At 28.5% G+C, this 17,921-nt stretch overlaps 3 protein-coding genes across 3 annotated transcripts in view; all 3 read left to right on the forward strand.

The window, feature by feature from the left end:
- Positions 1–10,709, forward strand: part of LOC111618419 (myeloid leukemia factor 2-like) — a 17,150-nt gene extending 6,441 nt beyond the window's left edge. Inside the window, exons 2-6 of the mRNA XM_023359956.1 lie at positions 8,300–8,388; positions 8,458–8,586; positions 9,582–9,741; positions 9,816–9,963; positions 10,047–10,709. Of these exons, the coding sequence (XP_023215724.1) occupies positions 8,300–8,388; positions 8,458–8,586; positions 9,582–9,741; positions 9,816–9,963; positions 10,047–10,197 (677 nt within the window). The 3' untranslated portion in view covers positions 10,198–10,709. The remainder of the gene's footprint in view (positions 1–8,299; positions 8,389–8,457; positions 8,587–9,581; positions 9,742–9,815; positions 9,964–10,046) is intronic.
- Positions 2,318–17,921, forward strand: part of LOC111618420 — a 30,785-nt gene continuing 15,181 nt past the window's right edge. Inside the window, exons 1-5 of the mRNA XM_023359958.1 lie at positions 2,318–2,482; positions 4,700–4,823; positions 4,931–4,995; positions 5,445–5,531; positions 5,732–5,930. Of these exons, the coding sequence (XP_023215726.1) occupies positions 4,772–4,823; positions 4,931–4,995; positions 5,445–5,531; positions 5,732–5,930 (403 nt within the window). The 5' untranslated portion in view covers positions 2,318–2,482; positions 4,700–4,771. The remainder of the gene's footprint in view (positions 2,483–4,699; positions 4,824–4,930; positions 4,996–5,444; positions 5,532–5,731; positions 5,931–17,921) is intronic.
- LOC111618418 lies at positions 10,821–15,120 on the forward strand. Its single transcript, XM_023359955.1, has 10 exons — positions 10,821–10,861; positions 11,117–11,228; positions 11,298–11,377; positions 13,228–13,429; positions 13,508–13,579; positions 13,748–13,808; positions 13,890–14,005; positions 14,636–14,741; positions 14,810–14,865; positions 14,942–15,120. Exons 1-10 carry the CDS (start codon positions 10,836–10,838, stop codon positions 15,092–15,094), a joined length of 984 nt encoding a protein of 327 aa, XP_023215723.1. The 5' UTR covers positions 10,821–10,835; the 3' UTR covers positions 15,095–15,120.

Raw genomic sequence — 17,921 nt, forward strand, 5'->3', positions numbered from 1 at the left:
ATTGTGGTGATATTGGCAGTGTAAGTGGCTGTATTTTGAGGATGAATTTATGTGAAAATATAACAAATCTGGCTTTTTGGATGCTGACAATACAGAGCTTTCACTCCACCACTAATATTTGAATATACAATAGCAATCTTATCTTTTTTTTTTCAAATATAGTACAGAAATTTGTAATAAGATACATAATGCGGTTATAATAAAATATTGTGTGATTATTTTCATATAATTAAAATTAATATGTAGTTATTTTTTAGAAAATACAAGGGAAGCAGCGCTTCCACCGCTTCCAATGACAGCACATCACTGATTTCTTTTAAATATTAATGCCAATAATAATATTTACAGTATTTATATTTAATTATATATTATTATTTTAAAATTCAATACATCTGTTGTGGGTTACAACAGACATTAAATACGATTATCTAGCATCAATCTTAACTGGGGCTTATTTTAGGGATAGGGTTCATATTATGAGCATCGTGAAAAATCATGTAAGGATTTTCTGGTAAGGTCTTATTTTAGAGGATTTACAGTATATGTTAATATGTAAATCTATTATTAGCACTTCCAGTAATCTTATTACAAATTCTAGCATTTCCTTATCAATTACTTTGGAATTGTTTCAAACAACATAAAACTGTTGACCCATATTGCTGCTATATATATGTATATATTACGTTAATTAATACTGTATTTTTCCTTCTAGTCCATTTCCTCTATATGATTCTCTTAGAATTGTGTAATCATATCTGATTTTATTTTTATCACAGTATATAATAATATTTTTAATTAATTAATACTTACATATTGTAGACTTCATTAATGAAATACACAAAAATTTTTAAGAAGGGAGAGAAAAAAACAATACAGGTATCTCTTGTACAACACAGTTTCACCCTAACATGGTTTTGGAAATCATCCATACAAAATTTCAAAATTTTATAGACTTTTTTATGATTTTTTTTTTTCATTCAAGTAAGCATGCATGTTGTCTCAAATTTGCCCATGGATTTTAGAATATTGAAATTTTCAAATTATTTTCCGTCAGGTTTACTTTAATGAAAACTGATAGGACAAGGAAGAAAACAATTGCACTAACTTTCCTATCAACCAGGTGTTGTCATTGTTTTCAGACTTAATCCTTAAGACTGTCACTCTGTTTCTTTTTATAGATTAATCTTTGTATTTAGTAAAGTTTATTTAAGCATACAGTAAAAATACATAAATAAAGGTATCTTTATTTTGTTTTATCGTTTGTTTTACCTAAGACTTTCTCTCTTTGCTAATCAGAAACTACAACAGTATAAGTCCTATTAATAAACAAGATCCAAGTAGACAATATAAAAACAAAAAAGTTTATTTAAACATTTTTAGATAAGTGTTATTAAACTTTTTTTAATTGTAGGTAAGCAATCATTCTTAAAATGACAAACAAAATATGGCAGTATATCTGTACTCAAAGAAAATTCTGGAAAAAGTCACAGTACTTGACTGAACAAACACAACCCGCTAGAACAAATTTTTGATTAATAACATATTTTTAATTCATCATTCATAAAAATTTTTATGATAAAACTAAAAAATATGAAAATGTTGCTGATAGTTCTGATCAGGATCAACAAAAAAGCTCAAAAGACGACAATATTTTGTAAAAAGAAAATGTTAAAATTAATTTAAATTAATATTAACACATAATATGGTAATTTTAATTGTGCTTGTTAATGAATTATTGATTGGAAATAAATTATCGATTGCTTTAATAAACATATTCCTCTGAGTAATGAAAAATAATAGTATACTTTTGCTAACTTCTGGAACATAACCCCATGTTTTGCATTAGTTCTTTGTTTCATATAGCTCAGATTTGAATAACATGGCACTTTTTCAGAACGTACTACTACTGTTTATCGAATTACCGTGTTATATGAGGGATACCTATACTTACAAGACACAAAGTATATTACTAATATAAGATTACTTACTGCTGACATCTTTAATACACAGAGTTAAGGCTGCATAGTATACCATAGCTAAATAAACTGGTATACTAAATATATAAAATATATATAGATTACTTGAAAAAGATCTTTAAAAAAATAGGAACAATTATTGAGTGTATCTAGAAATGCTGAATTTCTACAACTAGATTAAGGACACTTAAAAATGATTAAGGCTTGATTCACACTAGAATTGCTGGATCTAGTCATGACAAAAAGAGCTANTTTGTTTTATTGTTTTTTTTAAATTTAAATAACAGGTTATTAACAGTTTAAAAGTAGACGTGTCGATAATTTAAACGACATTTTAAAACAAAAAAAAAAAATAATTGGATGCACCTTATCTGTATTTCATTCCGATAAGAGCGATAAAGTACACTACCTGTACCTTTTCCTCCCGTGTTATTACTGTTATTATTACCTACATCTGTCATTTGTGAGTTTAAAGTAGGTGCAGCTGGTCTTTACAAAAAACATAGGTAGGACTATGATGGAAAATGTGACTTCAATTTTTTTTTTAGCAATTTGTCTTATTTTGTTTTTATTAATTTAAGAAACCCGGATAATTTAAACCTTCCGGTTATTGTCGATTATAAATTATGTTACTACTTCGCTTGGGGAAGTACACGAATTTAAAAAACTCGTGTGTGACGCATACAAGGATATCGCAGTCCTTGTACGCATCGCACACGAAGCTCGGTTACCACGGTTTAAAAATATGACCTTCGCTTTAGAAATTTCAAAGAAATTGATATTAACTGTTATTAAAATTATTAAATTGCGTTTTAAATTAAGAAAATTGTTAGCTTATCTCCCGGACTTTAGCACAAAATACAATAGACTCTAGATAAATTATTATAATCACTTTTTTAGATACTAATTAAACGGAAGGCAAAGTATATTAATAGGTTGGTTCGTTTTTAACTTTTTTTAGAATGTAATTTAATATGCAAACTCATCTGCGGGAGAAAATTCAATCGATAGGGGCCTATAAGGGGGTTATAGGTAATTTCAGACGTTTGATTTGTATCTAGAATAACGTTTTAGCATGGATCCTGTAGATGAAATATTTGAGATTTTACCTTTTTATTTAAACAGTGATTTGGTTACGATAATTTAGGTGAATTAAATTAATGTTTTGAAGTAAGTATACAATAATTATCGATGTCGTGTGCAATAATACTATCAGATATACACGATAAGAAGTCCATTTCGTAGATGAAACGAAGAAGAATCCTCACTCGAAATACTAATATTTCTAACATCAAACGAACGCTCTTAAAAATATGCCTAAGGAAGAATGACCTCTAGATAGTCTCTTCCTTAAAGCTTGTCTATAATTTAATTAATAAGAACGATCGTAATTAGATCCAATTACATCTGTACGCGATCCACGCGGCCTTAGGTATTTATTTATATACAGGATTTTTTTTGTTGTTTTTCCTCGACTACTTCCTTGTATTTTTCTTGCGGATTTCATTAATGATTCTACTAATCTAAAATTCCGGATAAAGAAAACTTTGAACTATGTTAAATCCAAGTATTTACGTAAAATGTGAAAAAGTGAGAAAAACTGCATCTATTCGAGTACTGTAATTGCATTCATTTTGCATTTTAAAAAGTTTGAATTTTTCGGTTCAAATTGTATATTTTTAAAGATATTTTTCCTCTCTAAAGGCTTATAATATTTCAAATGATATTTATTGACGTATAAAATAACATTTACAAAAGGATTTTATGTACTTTTTGCTCTATAAATTTGGCGTTACGCGTAATGCTTTTTAATAGAAGTCGAATACAGTACTTTTTAGATAAAAACAAATAGGAGAGAGTGCATTTGTAAAGAAGCAAAGTTTTCGGCATTAATCACCCAAACAAGGTTATGTAACGGAAGAATAAAAATTCACCTTTATCCAAACTAAAATTAACCTGCCGTTATTTCGCAACCCAGACGTTAAATTCGAAAGCTTTCTTCTAAAACGTCACAGAGTTTACTTAATCGTGCATGTACGTGCTCCGAATTTTAAAGTAAGAGCCTGGTATTATAGGAACCGTTTATATGTTTCAAGCATCAAATTTCAAACTTAAGGTCCGAGTTCATCAAACCTTCCGAGATGAGGAAAAATCTGTTCAAAGCACGCGAATGTTACGGTCGAGGCAGTCGTGTCACATGATAAGTCTACTGTATTTTGACAATGTAGTTTGTTAGATGTACTGTACTGTACATTCCAATAGAAAACCGAATTTTTTGGGTGCAAATATACAATACTTATCGATCGGACTTGAGAATCAGTTTTTTTGTATTATTCCGTATGCTACCTCCGTGGTTTTGGTATCCGTACTAGAAATAAAAAATTATATAGAAAAATGCAAGAAAACCACCATAAAACTACAAACTATTCGAAAACAAAATTCTTTTTACATATTTTTCTGTATAATCTATCTTTTATGATAAAAGCTAAGCTCTGGGTTAAAATACAGTAAACAACTACACATTTTCCAGAGCAACCATCATTTTCGACGAAAATAAGGAACCAGAAACAGATAACACAAGGTTAATGTGGCGTGTTAACGATAGCGTGTACAATGCCAGGTTATTAGGCGAATGGGTCAAACGAAAATATCTCTTTATTCTTAATTACGTAGCTTTTTATTTATCTTTGAAGAAACAATGAATCGTTTTCGAATATTTCTAGAAAAGTTTAAGAAATCGAAATATTTACGAATTTATACCGTTTAACCACTTGATGTGTAATACATAGTCAATCATGGCAGAAAAATCAACCCTAGATTTCGAAGGTTTGAACTTGGAAAATGGTGGTATGTGCTTTTCCTGGCTATGTTTAAAGTTTACGATTTAAATTTAGGTTAAATATATATAATTATCGTTTTCTGTGAAAATATTATAAATATTTCTAATTTTGCAGAATTAAAATGTTTCTACGATGGAAAAAAGGATAAAAATATTATTTTACAAGAAAAAATGGTGATGGTAATTTTATTTATATAATTATTCAATCAATTTTGTTTAGTCCTCTTCTAATCTTTAACCATTTCCTTGTGTTTCAGAAGAGGAAGTTCCTGCGATATAGCTTAATAGATCTTAAAATAATACTTTTAAAATAACAGATATAATTTAAAAGAATAATTTTTAAAAATTCATGAAAGTTTTTGTTTTTAATTAAAAATATACTTCATAACACTTCATAATTTTTTGATAATTATTTTTATTAAGGACAAATGATGGAGTTCTAAAAATTCACAAAGTTTTACATACAGTAATCAAGACTATTTTGTAAAAAGTTTGCTTTAATCCAAAAACATGAGCTATTCTTGAATCTAATTTATTTCAAGCTGTCTATTTCAAAACTTTGTAATGCCAAGAAAGGGAACCTTATCTATTGATTTTCGTTTTAATTTTTACTATTTCCTGTGTTATAGACAGCAGGAAAAGATGTGGAGCGAAGGCATGCAGCTTTAAGACGAGCCACCCTGCTCAAACAGAAAGTTATATCTACTGAACTTAAGGTACAACAATGATTGCTAATAAATTTTAAATTGAAAATTTGTTAACTATTTCTCACTGCTGAGTTTGATTTTGATTACTAAATGTTATTCTTTTCTTTTGTTAAAAAAATACTTAGTAAGTAGTAATTTAACTGTATGTGGCGTGATGAAATATTTTTTTATCAAATAATTATTTCATTAAATATTTGATTTAATTGCAGTTAGATGGTTTGAAAAAACATGAAGTAATTAATAGATCTGGTAATGAACATTATTATGAGACTCGAGTGGACGAGTTAAATACCAAGCTAAATAATTACACAGGTGCTCTGGAAAAGGAAAATGAAAGAATTTCTTCTGACTTGTTAAACAATGATTTAATGATCAGTGTGATCAACAAAAGAAGATCGGTGGCCATTGGTGAGTTGTCTCAACATTCTTTAGCACATTGTCTTAATGATAAAAATCTCCATTTGCTAAATAATCATTATTACACAATATATCAATTAGCTGATTGTTATCGAACTTTTCATCTTAGACTTACATAATGTTTACATCATTAAAAATTTTCTATATTAATTAAAATGCCTTATACACTTATCGGAAGAATGGTAGATGCAATAAATTTATTATCAATAGTATATTGTTTTTCAGGACAGTATTACAATAATTAAAAATTCAGATTTTGAGATAACTAGTGTTAATACATTTTTTTTAGTTTGTTTTCTCAAAAACTAAACAAAGATCAATGATTGGACTCAAAATGTAACAATAGAATTTTTTATTTTAAAGTTCTCATTTGTTGTATACTTCCTTGAGTATTTTTTTTTTTTTTTTTGTTAAACTTTCAGTTTTAATACATTACATTTTAAAACTATAATTTTGTAAATTAATGTATTAATTATAAATTTTATACAGTTATCACAAATAAAATAGTGCACTTATTTCTTATATTCAGCTAAATTGAATATATAGTAAAAAATTGTAAGAAAGTTGTTTCTCATTGTTTGTTATTTAAGTAGAATTACAACACAGTCTAAAATAACTATATCATTTTTATGGATTTTATTTGGTTCAGTTTGCATCACAAAGCCATTGAGTTGGCTTTGTGCAAAAGCATTTGACTATTGAATGTTATGTGAATTGTATCACAATAGAAATGCCTATGAAATCAACAGAAATGTTTAAAAATAACCATTTTTAAATAACGTGTTATTGTTTTTCAGTAAATGAACAATGGAGAAATAAAAAAGCAAACTTTTTCATTAAAAAAAAAGTAGTTGGTTAGGCAATGAGGCCATTTTTAGAGTTAAAAAAATATGACACTAAATTAAACAATAGAATGTTTAATAAATTTTCATAATATTCTACAAGTAGAGAATTTACAAGATTTACAAGGCCCTAAGGCAAAATTTATTTTGTTAGGCCTTAAAAAAATAATGGAGGTAGAGGTTAGATTTATTTAGGCCTACAATAAGATGAACATTTTTAATTTCCCGGCTGTTATATACATTGGGAAAGTACATTGTAGTAATTAGTCAAAAATGACTCCAAGATTTTTACATTTTTGGACTCTGGACCTTGAAACATTGAGAAATGCATAAAAATTTGGGGTTTTTCTGTATTTATGGATGTTAATGTGGTGGATGGATGACACAATTTTATTCACCTACTTTGAAGTTTAATAATTTCTGTATCTTTTGTCAAAATAATTTGAAATTTTGCAGGGAGGTTTGTATATTAGGGGGATTTATGCTATTAAATTTTGATGGTTAAAGGTTAAAGGGGTTGGAAGATAAAGGGAATCACTTGTCATATCTCAAATGGGGTTTGACTTAATTAAGATTTTTCTTGTTGTTAGCATTTGCAATTTTTTTTTAAAAATTTATCTCTACCCTCAAAATTAGGCTTTTTGCTATTTTATATAATACTAACTATTACATTTTACATAATAAAGTGGTATATNAACTAAAAGACCATTGAAAGCAAGATTAAAAGAGCATGAAATGGCAATAAGATTAATATATCAGCAATCTCAGTGGGCAGTAATTTGTAAGAAAAATAAATGTATTATTGATAGAAATACATAAAAATTCTGTATAAAGGAAAAGATTCAAAGAACATATCACAATGAATTATTGTGATGATGATAGTTACATCCATTCCCTTATTTAAATTAATATGACATTGTACCATATGTCATCTCACTATAAAAAGTATTGTAAACATGGGGCAGGATAGCAAAGAATCTGTTAAATGAATATATTATAAGGTTTGTTCTTTTTTTTTTTGTAAAGATTAAGAAGTTTTTAAATTTTTTGAGAGAAATTTATGTATTTTTAAAAAATTTTGTAGACTGAAGAGAGATGAATTTATATCAATTCACAATGCATTGCCGAATAAACATAAAGAAGTTGATTAAGTGTCTTAGTCTCTGATTAATATGAATTATGAAAAAAGGATGTTGAATAAACTAGTCCATGGTTATAAGAAAAATCAATGATTCTATTTTCTTTTTTAACATTTAATATTTCAATATGTTCATGATATTTTTGTTTTGTTATTATTTCTTTCAAATTTTATGGTTTTTATTGAATTTTTTTCTTTTCCACAGCCATTTTGGTTACAATGTTTTGCAACTGCAAAATTTTGTGTACTATATTTTACAGCACTAATATGTTTTTATTCACGCTTTTAAACATTATCTAGTTTCTCCTAAATAAATAATTTTATTATTACAATTAAAGTTATATATAACATTTCTTTTCTCTAATTCATTTATTTTNATGGTGTGTCAAGACAAAATAGAAATAGTTTAATGCCATTTGGATTTGGTCATAGTCTATTTCCATCCATGAATAGCATGTTTAGTAATTTTGTAAGTTTTAATTTTTTATGAAATATTTGTAATAAGTTAAAAGACACTTATTATAGCATTTTTGTTTAGGATCGTTTATCTCAAGATCCAAATTGTCATAGTTATTCTTCCTCTTCTGTAATGACGTTCACAACAGATGAACATGGTAGGCCCCAAGTATATCAGGCTTCTTCATCAAAAAGAACAGGACCTGGTGGAGTAAGTCTTGTGTATTACTTTGAAACTATGAAAATAGATCTTATATTGGTTTTATATTTTCCTAATAAAAAAAATTTGTAGTCTTTCAGGTTTGAAATTTTTCCTGTCACACCCAAAATCATATTTTGATTTTTTTTTTTCAAAGAAAGAAGTATTCAGTTTTGAATTTGGATATTTTCAAATTCAAAATCTGTAAATTATAATGAATAACTTATTCCATTACAGTATTTATTTTCACATTATGAAACATTTTCATTCTAAAATATATGCCACTCTAAAAATATTTTCTAATAAATTAAATTGCAAACTAAATTTTCCTCAATTGAACAAACTTAAAAGTAATAAATTTTATTTATTACATTTTGGCATCTGAAAACCAATTTTATTGTTATCCTAAATATACAGCTATTTATGATTTTAAAATTATAATATATTCAGAAACATATTCACAACAAAATCACATTTTCCTCTATAAGAGATTACAATACATGTTAGATATGCTTCTTAACTCTGAAGTTTATTAGTAGGTGGAAAGATTATTAATGAATAAGGAAGAACTGTTTTTTTCTACAAGATGATCTGCTGCATGAAATTCAAAAACTGTTCAAACAGAAGTTTGTCACCTATTGTAATAAAAGAAAATAAAGGAAAGAATAATATGTTTAATATATTATTATTATATAATAAAGTGGGAATTCTTAATACTTCACAAACAAACATTTTTAGAAATATAAATTATTAAGAAGAATTCAGTTGTCCATAATATTTTCATATTTTAGCCTTTTTAATATTCCTTTATATTTTTATTGTATTATGCATATTTTAATAAAATAATTGTTAGTCTTAATTTACAGAGAAGATTTGTATACATATGCAATTAGTTCATAGAAAAATTAAATTAATAGTAATTGTTATTATTAATTTAATTATTCTTTGGATTAATTTCACTTGTCTATAAAGTAGAATACATAGTAGTTATGTATTCTGTTTTATAGGTAAGTGAAACTCGTAGAAGTGTACAGGATACCAGAACAGGTGTTCAGAAGATGGCCATAGGCCATCATCTTCAGGATCGGGGACATGTCATAGAGAAATCCCGAAATAGATATACGGGTGAAGAAGATGAATGCCAAGAATATATTAACATTGAAGAAGGTAATTTAATATCTAAATGTTTAAGGTTTAACTGAAGAAAATCAGATCTAAATCTTTGAAATAATCAAATACAGAAGAAGCTGAATCTTTTAATCGAGAATGGGAAGATAGAGCTCAAGTTTATCGATCCAGACATGCAGCAATCAATGGTTCTTCACAGTGGAGAGAGAGAAGTCCAGGTTTGAGACGAGAACCCTTGGCCATCACTGCAGGACCTGCAAAGTAATTTAATTTATTATTATTATTATTAATTTGTTTACACCTTCCAACAATCTCACTAACAATTTTTTTTCTTTTTCTTTTAGTGTTGTAGAATCTCCAGAGCCGAGTCCAGAGAGCCCAAAAATGAAAATTCCAAGCTCTGAATCGAAGTCAAAGCGAAAACATGGTTCGAGCAGCAAATCACGAAGCGGACACAGATCCCACTCTAAACCACGACATGAAACTAGCATGTAATATATATATAAAAGAACTTTTTCCGGCGACTCGTTAACAGACATTTATCTGACTGTACATTGCAGAAAGAGGAGCAAAACGATTTTGTCTGGAAAAAAATCTGTTCCAATTTAGTCGTTTACATACTTTATCCGTAGTCTTAAATATATGGACAGTTGGAGATGTGTTGTAAATTCATTTCGGCACACGTTCACGTAATTTCACTATGCACATTGTAATTGTCCCAACTCGCTCGAGTTATGTTTGAAATTTACAGAGTATCGATGGATAGTATTCTAGATAAAAGTAACTATAATTTGCAATAGCCAATTTGTGGAAAAAAGAAAAAAAAACTTATTTTAAAAATATATTTTCATTGTATCTTTATCTATCTCTCTTGCAAAGGAATTGCAAATGTGTACAGTTGGCAGTTTTTAAAGTAAACTAATCTATTTGTAAGTAGTTATAGGAGTGTTACTGAATGTAATAAATTTTAGTTAAGAATTTTTCAAAAATAAATTTAATTTCAAAAACATTGTGTTCAATTTATTGAATGGAGTGATAAATTGATAGATTAAACTGATAATGTTGATAAAGCATCCACCCCCTTGCATAAACAGTTTGGAATTCGTTTATATGCTGTAAAATTGTTTTTTAAAATGTCTAAAAGTACGGGTGTCAAATGGTAAGTCATATTGAACTAACCTAGGATGTTCTTGCATCTTAAAACACGTGGTATTTGAATGAGAAGTAACTAGTTATCGATAATTAATCGTTACTTGCTTATCTACTGTACCAGTCTTTTTAGAACAATTAGATATGATAAATCATTAGGTAACGGGGTTTGAACCAGCCATAACGTGCGGTCTGATTTTACACGTATCCAACCGAAATGCAAATGAGATGATTTAAATACACACTTGACTTAAAAACGTTACAGGAGGGACAGCCATCATTTAGAAGACGGGATTTGTGAATTGACAGAAGTGATTCGATTTGATCCTTCAACAATGAACGGTCACGAAAGCGTTAGCGAGCCCGAGGTGCAGAACGTAAGTAGTAATAGTAATTCAAGAATTAAAACACGAAAAAAAAATTTGTGACAAAACATTAACACTTAGGCAAACGTCTCTGTCATCGAAGAAAGGACAAACAATTCGTTGTTGGCCAGTTTAGCTAGCGGAATTGCTCTCTATGAAAGGTAACTTTTGTATATTATTTAGTGTAAATTCTGTGTTAATAGAAATCCGTCTCTTGGTCTAAATTATATTTACAACATAATTTTTTTAATCTCGCGTCAGGGCCACCTCTAGAGTTTGCAGGCCCAGGGCAAAAGTCGATATTATTGGAAACAAATAACCTTACTTCTCTGCTCATGCACCATTTAGCTTGGCAGAAATCTGTTCTAATGAAATAAGTGAAATATCTTCAGACCTGTTAAAAATAATGAGTTAATGATTAAGTAATCTATTAACGAAATAAATACTGAGTCTATAAAACTAATATGTTTGTACTTTACTGTAAATTTTGAGATGATCATTTCATAAAATGTACTTTTGCGTTTTTTGCAAAATTATGAATTAGGCGTATATCATTGAAATTTAAATTTTCTCATAGTTTATGTTCACTAGACGATAGTGTCAAATAATAATAAAATATATATAAAAAAAAATTGAAAAACAATTGAGCCACTCTCACCACATTATTAAAATGCATTTACACGTATACATCTGTAATTTTGTTTAAAAATAATATTACTGATTAAATTTTTTTGATAATTTTTTAAGGGTTTGAGGATGAAAATGTAAAATATCCACGTTCAATTGGTACTATTAATTAAATTCTACATTTGGGTATGTTTATTTCGGTTTGGGAGTGGGGCATTCCCTAACACTTTAATAAAATGCATTGTCATCTGATTTTTCAGTGTGAATTTTGATTAAGTGATTGAAATTTGGAGAATTCCAGCACTGATACAAATCAAGTTTAATAAAAGCGTTTAATTATAATAATTAGACAATATTTGAGTCATAAAAGTTCTTGAGTAATTTTATTAATTTAACTTTGCATTGACTGCAGAGCGTAGTTTTTTCTGAGGTAATAGCAATTGGAAGAGTTAATAAGATTCGTAAAGCTATATACAAATTTGGAAACAAATCCTTGATTTTATACATTACATTGCAGTTTTATACGTTTGCAAAATACAGTATTTTAATTTCATTAGACAAGTCGCTTCCGTTTATATTTCGATGTTCTTCGTTTCTTAAAATAATACCTAAAGTCCACACGGCATTTTGTCTATTATTCTATCACATTTTGTTGATCTACGTTGCTACGAAAAATACCCATGGCTAAATAAAGTTACCAATTATACCGTTAATTTAAAATCCGTTTACACTGTGCCTAATTTAACGTCAAATTTTGTAATAAATAATACAGAAATGATTTCCTGCTATATATACACTTAACACACACTATTTGTTATTTGATGATAAATTTACCAGTGTCAAACGGCTTCAAAACATGAAAATTTGTGGCTAATTATAGGAAAATAAATTTCACATCTAATATACAAATTGTCAAATTTAGTATTTTAAATATAATTTTTACAAAATGCGGTAGCTTGAGGTTTCCCTTAGCGCGAAGCCCGGGGCATGTGTCTTGCTAAGGACTGTACAGTATACAATATATAGGTTTATGTTTAATATCGGGACATAAAATAAACTTTGAACGCAAATAACGCGTATAAGAATTGTTTTCGCGGAATTGGCTCTCAACTAACGTCACTTCCTTATTTCATATATAAAATTAGAAAATTTTAGTGTGGAAATATTTTAAAAATATTCTATTTTATTATTAATATAGTTAAATTTTATATGCTTCCTAACCTTAAAAATACGCTTAAAAGTAAATATAGAGAATAATTATCGGTTTAACAAGAAACGAGGCAGAAAAGATTTTTTTTTTCTTACGATCCATTTTAGTCAATTAAAATTAATGACTCTAATTAAAATTAATTACAGTTTATTAAAGTTTAAACTATTGTTCTAGTTTACAGTATAATAATTCGGATATAGAAGAGAGAATAAAAGAAATAAATGACTTGATTTTCCGCTTAGAAGATATGGCTACTGTATTGAAGATTCAATTGCATTCTGCCAGAGAAACCTCACAGACAAATAGAGAAGTTAAACCCCGGAAACCTATTCCTTTCGTCATTAGATACCAACTTCTGTTTGTTTTACTTTTCCAGGTCTGGATATTTTGGCTTTACTGCTGTTATATTGTCTACAATGAACCGTAAATTTCATTTATAAACATCTATTTTTAGGGAATAATACTGTCACTATCAGCTCTTTACGATCATTTATGGAAACACGGCCCTATGTTTTACGAAACAATGGTAATTTAAGACTTATTCTAATATGTAGAAATTATCGATCAGTATTTTAAAGCATAGAGAAACTTATCATGCTTATAAATAAATGCGTTTTTTTAGCGCAGATAATCGGAAATACTATGATTTATTTTATATTTACAAAATAAAAATAGATTTTTCTCTATTTTGAAGGTGAACGTAATATCGGTTATCCTTTTTATAATAAATGCCTTAATAGTTTGCATTGGAACAGGTGAGTATGCTGTAGCTTAGGTAACTTGATCGTTGCTGTCATTTTACAATCAATTTGTTTGTAATGACTTCATGGTTTCAGCTCTTTTATCGAAACATTTATTGAAACACGACGTGGAATCTGTATTTATGGCACAAACGTATTTTTCTACAGTTATCGTCTTCTCCAGTCTGTACTTCATCGTTTTTAGATTCGAAGTAAGTTAATTTATTCCTAATCATGTTTTAAACTCGCTAATTTTTTTTATTTTTTTTGAACGAGAATCATTTAAAGAGTTTTTAACTGATTCTAAATTGGGATTTTACATGTTCGTTCTACCAGAACTTCAACTAAGTTTGTTAATTGCCACATCGATTAAAAAAACCTCGGAGTTAACGAGAGAATGATCGTAAAATGAATAAAAATAAACCCGAAGATAGAAATAACGTAAAATTTTAAGTCTAAACGAATTATGGTTTTATTATCTTCTATGCCAACTAATCCTTGCCTTAGAGCAAATGGCTGACTATTGTTAACTATTATTTTTGTCTAAAGATGTGGGTAGAAACAGGTCTAAATTAAAGCTGTCTGACAAGTGAGCTTTATTTCTGTCATTCGCTTAGCGTATGTTTTAGAACTTTTTTTATTGGATTTCTATATTAATTTTTATGTCAATTAATTAAAGTATGAAAACAATTTCATATAAAAGTCAGTCATCTTAAAATGTATTAAATTTTATAGAGCATTTTATAAAACTATTCTTTTATTTAAAAAAAAAAAAAAATTGCTAGATTATTGCTGCAATTAACAAAAACTAAATTTCATTTTTGGGAATTCAAATATTACAGCCCACTAGTTGGGAATTTTCTGAAACGGACCACATTAAAAGCAACGGAGCCTTTGCCCAATATATAAGAATGCTCTATTTATCTGTGTCGTCTGCCACTTTATGCGGTAAAAATTTTCTATTTATTTATTTTTTAATATTTTCTGCACTGTATAATCAACTTAAATTTGCCTAGGGGCCGCAAACATCCAGCCCAAATCGTGGTACGTCACACTAATGGTTTGTTTCCAGGTAAAAAGTGGATAGTGATTTTCATTTTTTATGCGATAGTTAAGTTTTTAAATAACGACAATTAATATATTTTTAGAGTTTGGTCAATTTTGTTTATTTTGCATCGATTCTCGCTCAAACTATCGGCAACTACAACAGTTACACCGTTCAGATTCAGAGAGCTCAATCTCTGACATCATCCTCTAGTTTCAGACATGGAGTCAGAAGAAGTACTATTTCACCCCGATAGAGTTCGAATTCTTTTCTAAAATATTCATTTTATATTTACTGTGTATATATATATTTATAAGTTTGTAATTTTTGTGAATAAATAACATATTTTGCTTTGTTTTATTGTTTTTTTTAAATTTAAATAACAGGTTATTAACAGTTTAAAAGTAGACGTGTCGATAATTTAAACGACATTTTAAAACAAAAAAAAACTAATTGGATGCACCTTATCTGTATTTCATTCCGATAAGAGCGATAAAGTACACTACCTGTACCTTTTCCTCCCGTGTTATTACTGTTATTATTACCTACATCTGTCATTTGTGAGTTTAAAGTAGGTGCAGCTGGTCTTTACAAAAAACATAGGTAGGACTATGATGGAAAATGTGACTTCAATTTTTTTTTAGCAATTTGTCTTATTTTGTTTTTATTAATTTAAGAAACCCGGATAATTTAAACCTTCCGGTTATTGTCGATTATAAATTATGTTACTACTTCGCTTGGGGAAGTACACGAATTTAAAAAACTCGTGTGTGACGCATACAAGGATATCGCAGTCCTTGTACGCATCGCACACGAAGCTCGGTTACCACGGTTTAAAAATATGACCTTCGCTTTAGAAATTTCAAAGAAATTGATATTAACTGTTATTAAAATTATTAAATTGCGTTTTAAATTAAGAAAATTGTTAGCTTATCTCCCGGACTTTAGCACAAAATACAATAGACTCTAGATAAATTATTATAATCACTTTTTTAGATACTAATTAAACGGAAGGCAAAGTATATTAATAGGTTGGTTCGTTTTTAACTTTTTTTAGAATGTAATTTAATATGCAAACTCATCTGCGGGAGAAAATTCAATCGATAGGGGCCTATAAGGGGGTTATAGGTAATTTCAGACGTTTGATTTGTATCTAGAATAACGTTTTAGCATGGATCCTGTAGATGAAATATTTGAGATTTTACCTTTTTATTTAAACAGTGATTTGGTTACGATAATTTAGGTGAATTAAATTAATGTTTTGAAGTAAGTATACAATAATTATCGATGTCGTGTGCAATAATACTATCAGATATACACGATAAGAAGTCCATTGCGTAGATGAAACGAAGAAGAATCCTCACTCGAAATACTAATATTTCTAACATCAAACGAACGCCCTTAAAAATATGCCTAAGGAAGAATGACCTCTAGATAGTCTCTTCCTTAAAGCTTGTCTATAATTTAATTAATAAGAACGATCGTAATTAGATCCAATTACATCTGTACGCGATCCACGCGGCCTTAGGTATTTATTTATATACAGGATTTTTTTGTTGTTTTTCCTCGACTACTTCCTTGTATTTTTCTTGCGTATTTCATTAATGATTCTACTAATCTAAAATTCCGGATAAAGAAAACTTTGAACTATGTTAAATCCAAGTATTTACGTAAAATGTGAAAAAGTGAGAAAAACTGCATCTATTCGAGTACTGTAATTGCATTCATTTTGCATTTTAAAAAGTTTGAATTTTTCGGTTCAAATTGTATATTTTTAAAGATATTTTTTCTCTCTAAAGGCTTATAATATTTCAAATGATATTTATTGACGTATAAAATAACATCTACAAAAGGATTTTATGTACTTTTTGCTCTATAAATTTGGCGTTACGCGTAATGCTTTTTAATAGAAGTCGAATACAGTACTTTTTAGATAAAAACAAATAGGAGAGAGTGCATTTGTAAAGAAGCAAAGTTTTCGGCATTAATCACCCAAACAAGGTTATGTAACGGAAGAATAAAAATTCACCTTTATCCAAACTAAAATTAACCTGCCGTTATTTCGCAACCCAGACGTTAAATTTGAAAGCTTTCTTCTAAAACGTCACAGAGTTTACTTAATCGTGCATGTACGTGCTCCGAATTTTAAAGTAAGAGCCTGGTATTATAGGAACCGTTTATATGTTTCACGCATCAAATTTCAAACTTAAGGTCCGAGTTCATCAAACCTTCCGAGATGAGGAAAAATCTGTTCAAAGCACGCGAATGTTACGGTCGAGGCAGTCGTGTCACATGATAAGTCTACTGTATTTTGACAATGTAGTTTGTTAGATGTACTGTACTGTACATTCCAATAGAAAACCGAATTTTTTGGGTGCAAATATACAATACTTATCGATCGGACTTGAGAATCAGTTTTTTTGTATTATTCCGTATGCTACCTCCGTGGTTTTGGTATCCGTACTAGAAATAAAAAATTATATAGAAAAATGCAAGAAAACCACCATAAAACTACAAACTATTCGAAAACAAAATTCTTTTTACATATTTTTCTGTATAATCTATCTTTTATGATAAAAGCTAAGCTCTGGGTTAAAATACAGTAAACAACTACACATTTTCCAGAGCAACCATCATTTTCGACGAAAATAAGGAACCAGAAACAGATAACACAAGGTTAATGTGGCGTGTTAACGATAGCGTGTACAATGCCAGGTTATTAGGCGAATGGGTCAAACGAAAATATCTCTTTATTCTTAATTACGTAGCTTTTTATTTATCTTTGAAGAAACAATGAATCGTTTTCGAATATTTCTAGAAAAGTTTAAGAAATCGAAATATTTACGAATTTATACCGTTTAACCACTTGATGTGTAATACATAGTCAATCATGGCAGAAAAATCAACCCTAGATTTCGAAGGTTTGAACTTGGAAAATGGTGGTATGTGCTTTTCCTGGCTATGTTTAAAGTTTACGATTTAAATTTAGGTTAAATATATATAATTATCGTTTTCTGTGAAAATATTATAAATATTTCTAATTTTGCAGAATTAAAATGTTTCTACGATGGAAAAAAGGATAA

This window comes from Centruroides sculpturatus, unplaced genomic scaffold (assembly GCF_000671375.1).
Source record: "Centruroides sculpturatus isolate CEXI.00-Female unplaced genomic scaffold, Cexi_2.0 scaffold10, whole genome shotgun sequence".
NCBI classification, from domain to species: domain Eukaryota; kingdom Metazoa; phylum Arthropoda; class Arachnida; order Scorpiones; family Buthidae; genus Centruroides; species Centruroides sculpturatus.